The sequence below is a fragment of the Cibotium barometz genome, chromosome 25 (genome assembly GCF_041138505.1).
Source record: "Cibotium barometz isolate CiBa-2024 chromosome 25, ASM4113850v1, whole genome shotgun sequence".
In the NCBI taxonomy this organism is placed as follows: domain Eukaryota; kingdom Viridiplantae; phylum Streptophyta; class Polypodiopsida; order Cyatheales; family Cibotiaceae; genus Cibotium; species Cibotium barometz.
Genome location: NC_141070.1, coordinates 25,234,551 through 25,240,050, shown reverse-complemented (window position 1 = coordinate 25,240,050; position 5,500 = coordinate 25,234,551). Strand labels below are relative to the sequence as shown.

Genomic DNA, 5,500 nt, shown 5'->3' with positions numbered 1-5,500 from the left:
CACACACACACACATGAATGCTTATATAAAATGTATATATGTATGTGAACATATATATTTACAAAAACATAAATATATGTATCAGGCATATATGTGTGTGTACGTAAATATATATGGATAGACATTGTAGATGTTTGTGTATATGAATATATATGTTTATGTGTATGCCAGTTCCTAAGGTATGCATGTATGTGTGTATGTATATGCATCTCTATATTATTTTGTCTCTGCATGTATGTATACATAGAATTGCATGTATATATATTAATATATATGTGTATATTTTGGTCAGTCTCAATAGCTTTCGCATAAGCAAAGAGATCATTTTGTGTGCGTGTATAAACATAAGAGAGAGAGAGAGAGAGAGAGAGGGGTGTATGTGTGTGTGTGTGTAAATGAGAGAGAGAGAGAGAGAGAGAGAGGGATGTATGTGTGTGTGTATAAACGAGGGAGAGGGAGAGGGAGAGGGAGAGAGAGAGGGAGAGAGATGTGTGTAAAGAAGAGAGAGACTCGCCCGTATAAATAGACATAGCTTCTTTCTCTATCTTCCCGTGCGGCCTATCTATCTCACTCCCAAAATGGTCTTCAAATTTATGGCCTATTCTATAGTATCGAAGTGGAAGGAGGGGTTGGGGGACTAGTTAAAAAGAAGAAGAAGGAGAAAAAGAAGGTGGTCAAGGTTGGACTTTTCAGGGGGGCCAATAAATGGGGGCCACGTGGGGAGCTAGGGGCCGCGGGTAGAGGGTAGGTCTGAGTGAATGAGTCATCACGGCAGGAATCACGATAAAGGGATATATTATTATAGATCTGATGATACATGAATTGGATTTGCTTCAGTTTGATGACTAGCCAGGTAGCCTCGTTCTTATCTCTTCTTAGTAGGGTGTCGGCGGTTCTCTTTCTTCTTTGATAGACCCACCACATTCGTGTCAAACCCTGCACACTGCATAATATAAAACCTAGATCACACCACAGTCGCCAAGCATTACTTGTTCGGCCATCAATCTCACCTTCTCAATCCTTTGAAGCTCCGTCTTGCATGCCCATGGCCGCCACTGAACGATTGGTGGGTGTCTTCAGACCTTCAAGCTCCTCCATCCCCACAATCACGTCCCTTCATTCCAAGCACGAGTTCGGCCAACCTAAGAAGGCATCCCACGCGCCTGCTGTGGGAAAAGACGATGCTCTCCGAAAAGTAGGTACTCGACCTGGTAAGAGCGTTTCCTCCATTCTTAAAGCAGTTCAAGAAGGTGGGACAAACACCGAGATCCAGCACGTTTCCTCCATAAAGCATCTCTTGGCTCCCGAGCTTCCATATCCACTGATTAATGAGATTAAAAAGAGGATGTCTTTGTCTTTCAAGGAGCAAGATGATGAGATTGATCTTATGGGTGAAAGATATGTCAGTGCAAAGCTGGACCGTGAAGTGCAGACAGTTTACATGGGTCCTCGTTGTGTATGGCCTAGGTCAAAGGCCAAGTCCTGTGAAGGGCAGCAGCGAGAAGCTCGAATGCAAGGGGCGAGGTGTGCATGGCCTAGAGGGGTGGCTTTGAATTCCACAGTGGATCAGTTATGGCAAGAATTAGAAGAGACAGTAGTGGAGGGTGGTGCAAAGTGTGCTTGGCCAAGGGCGGCCAGGAACCCTAGTCGTGTAAAGGCAGGGGGGAGTGTTGATACTAGGAGCCCGGCTTCCCTGGCTATCAAGAGTCTGCAAGAGGAGAATAAAGAGAGAGTGCAGGTGATTGTGGCAGGGGCGAGATGTGCTTGGCCTAGGGGTGTATTAGCTCCTTCTTCCAAAGACCCGCCAAGCCGGAGAGTGCTAGCCACACGTGTCGGCTTGAGTTTGATGAATTATCTGCTTGTTACCAAAGGAGCCCCTTCCACCCACCAAACCAAAACAAAAACAAAACCCCCACTTCCATCATCCATACACCAAACCAAAACAAAAACCACCTCATGATGCAAAAGGCTTAAACAGCTTGTACATTTGTCTTAATTAATCGTGTATGTGGGTCTCCTAATTCTAAATTGGAGGGGTGAGGTCACTCTTTTCCCCACGATTTTAAAGCATGGCATGTGCTCATGGTTTCGAGGTATAAGTTGTTTGAATGCTTCTTATAGTTTGAATTACGAGACTATTATTGTGACCACTTGACATCCACACTCTATGCCAATATATTCTTATGTTTTTATGAAGTTCAAATGAAGGTGTATAAATGAACGTGCATATTATCCATTCATGCTATGATGTATGAATAGCCTTAGGTTATTGCATAGCATAGAGATCACATTCCTTCAAGGATACGGGATTTCTTATTGTAGGTTGGAGGGGTTGATGGCTTGTGATGTCAAAAGTTTAAATGGCATGTGGATATGGTTTAATGTTTAATTGCTGGTATAAGTTCAAATCTATTTTTCCCTAGTCACTCGTACTGAAGCATGATGTTTGAAGTCAATGCAAACCTTAAATGAACTATACACCAAATTATGAGTAATATAAAAGTCAATGTGAACTTTAAGAACGATTGAAGTATGCGCCAATGATGTTTATCAAAACACAATACATGAAATGAGTAAGGAATGCCTTTAAATTTTCAAATGAAGGTTCTCACCATTTGCATGTTTTTTTTTGGACACTCCCCAAACTACATATACAATTTCTTCTCCTTCATCATCACTTAAGAGGAAGTAAAATTCCTCAATTTACCCAACTCTCTTTGCTAAAAAAAGGTCATACTATTATATTTGATGATCAATAGCTTTGACAAAGACCTTAAAAGTGAAGGTTCTCACCATTTGCATGTTTTTTTTGCACTCTTCAAACTACATACAATTTCTTCTTTTTCATCATCAGTATGCTAAACACAAATCAATGACTCTAGTAGACAATGGCACTAGCACGCTCAGCCATACCAAATGCCTTTAGAATTTCTCATACTACATACTTTTGCTAAGAAATGAAAATGCCACTTGTTGACCCTTGCTAGACCTCAATCCCCGAACAAAAATGCATAAGCCTAAATCTGTTATTTTAAACTCTAAACTCAACATCTCCTATCTATTAGATCTCATCTTCATGGTTCCTCATCAGAGGCCATCCACACATAGGACAATGATCCTGTACCTTGATCAGAGAAAATATACAAATTCACATCTACTAATAGCTTTTAAAAAGGCTAGTGCTTTACAAAGAAAGCATTTGTGCATGGGTAACATGCTCAAGGGGCCTATTTCAACCCATACAATGCTTTAAGGTGTTTGCACACTTTGTTTTCTGAATTAGTATCTCAAACATAGCAGGTTGTGTCACGTAAACCTACTCCTTGAGATGGCCATTTAGAAATGCCAATGACTTCACATCCATTTACATTAACATGAGCAGCCAAGGCTAGTACTATATAAATAGCTAGTGGCCAATTTAGTTATGGGGGTGAATGTCTTCTACAAGTCAAACCCTTTGGCTTATATAAAACCCTTCTCCATGAGCCTTGCCTTGTACTTATCCTAGTGTACCATCAGAATTATACTTAGCCTTCCAAATCTACTTGGTGAAATTTGTAGGATGATCTATAAGATCCCAAATGTGGTTTCTTATCAATATTGTGAATGGATGATACCATTTAAGTAGAAATGGTGAAATATAACCCATATTATCAAGATTCTAAATTTTATGAGCTAGTGCCCATCTCCCCATGTCTGGGAGGAAGAGTCAGAATAAATGAAGCCACTCATTGTGTTTTTTGGTGTCGATAGTTAAAGAAAGGCCGAGGGGGGGGGGGGTGGGGGGTGGGGGGTGTTAAAGATGAAGTAAATCTCTAAAAAGTTCTTTAAAATAATTGAAGAGTCTATTAATGTTCAAAAAACTTTGAAGGATTGCATTTACTGGAGTCATTCCAATATATATAACATCGATAGGAATACCATATTTGTCTAAAATTTCAATCATCTACCTATATCTAATCGGGCTAACACCCCCTGCCATGTGTCATTTTATTTGAGTTCACTCGACGTTGACCCATCTTGCCATGTGGCCACCTTTGCATTGCATTGTACCGCACTGCCTCCATCTGTTCGTTTTGAAGGCCACCCCTCCATGCAGAGCTCAAAGTCACCTCCTCCTTCAATCTCTCCTCTGTCATCTCGCAGGTTGCAGGTCTACCACCACTCCATGTAGAACTGGCTCCCTTCAATATCTTCTCTTTCATCTTGCAAGTTGCACGGCCATGCAGAGCCGCCTCCTTCAATGTGGGCAGCTAAATTCGAATTCGAGCAAGATTTCCTCTTCAAGTGACCTTTCCTTCTTCATCTTCATCTTCATTCCTATTGCACTTTGTTTCTATTCATCCTGAGAACTGTGTGTCATGTTCGACTGATGAGCCATCCATCTCTCTCTCTCTCTCTCTCTCTCTCTCTCTCTCTCTCTCTCTCTCTCTCTCTCTCTCTCTCTCTCTCTCTCTCTCTCACTCTTCATTCCTATTCTCATGATTCTTTGTTTGGTTTACTTGTTGTGGAGGTTTGAAGATGTGCTCCCTTATCGGCCTCCCCTCCTCGGTTTGCTTTCGGTTGCCCTCACCTCCTCTCCTCGGCCTGCTTTCGGTTGGCCCTCGCCTCCCCTCCTCGGTCTGCTTCCGGTTGGACCTCTTATAGTTTTGTGCTGATTGCTTTAGCCTAGATCTTCTCTCTCTCTCTCTCTCTCTCTCTCTCTCTCTCTCTCTCTCTCTCTCTCTCTCTCTCTCTCTCTCTTTGTTTTTGCAGGTTGTTTGCTTTCTGTCAACCGTGTCACTTTCTCTAAGGTAAGTCTGTCTCTTTTATGTTGCTTTCTTTGAGGAAACAAAGCATTACAATTAACAGAGAAACAAAAGCCAATTTTAATGAGCATTATCAACAGTAGCATGCATGATTCTCAAGGGACAATTAGTAACTGGACTTGCTAGGCACATGTATAAATTTGACAAATGTGTTTCTTTTTAATTAAAACTAGAAAAGATTAAGAGCAATTAAAAAGACCTTGGGAATCAATGGCTAGACACCCATATTCTTTTTGCGCGCAAGGTGGTGAGCACACGGGGGTCACTTCTATTTCTTCCCACACAAGGTGGTTGCATGGTGTTCTTTCTTTCTCTTTTATTGCTGTGCAAGGTAACCACACCTACATGACTTGGGAAACCACCCCTATATGCTAATGCTATAGTTTGTCCCATTGTATGCTAACACGTTAGTTTGGTGACCACCCATATCAGCCTCCCATATCCTCAGACCTGAAGCGCTGAGTATCGATCTTTGATGGAGTCAAAGGTGTAGTCTGCACATATGTTGTATATATTGTGTGGTTTTGTTTGAATAGAAGATAGGGATATGATTATAGTGTGCAAAAGAAGCCATGCATAATTCCAAGCAGTGTATCATTGCGCGCATGTGTGTGTGTGTGTGTGTGTGTGTGTGTGTGTGTGTGTGTGTGAGAGAGAGAGAGAGAGAGAGAGAGAGAGAGAGAGAGAGAGAG

General features: G+C 41.7%; 1 protein-coding gene across 1 annotated transcript; it reads left to right on the top strand.

Annotated features, from left to right (window-relative positions):
- The first annotated feature begins 854 nt into the window (after nt 1–854).
- LOC147624393 (uncharacterized) lies at nt 855–2,156 on the top strand. Its single transcript, XM_086819953.1, has one exon. The coding sequence runs from the start codon at nt 1,040–1,042 to the stop codon at nt 1,958–1,960; it is 921 nt and encodes a 306-aa protein (XP_086676079.1). The 5' UTR covers nt 855–1,039; the 3' UTR covers nt 1,961–2,156.
- Nucleotides 2,157–5,500: the final 3,344 nt, after the last annotated feature.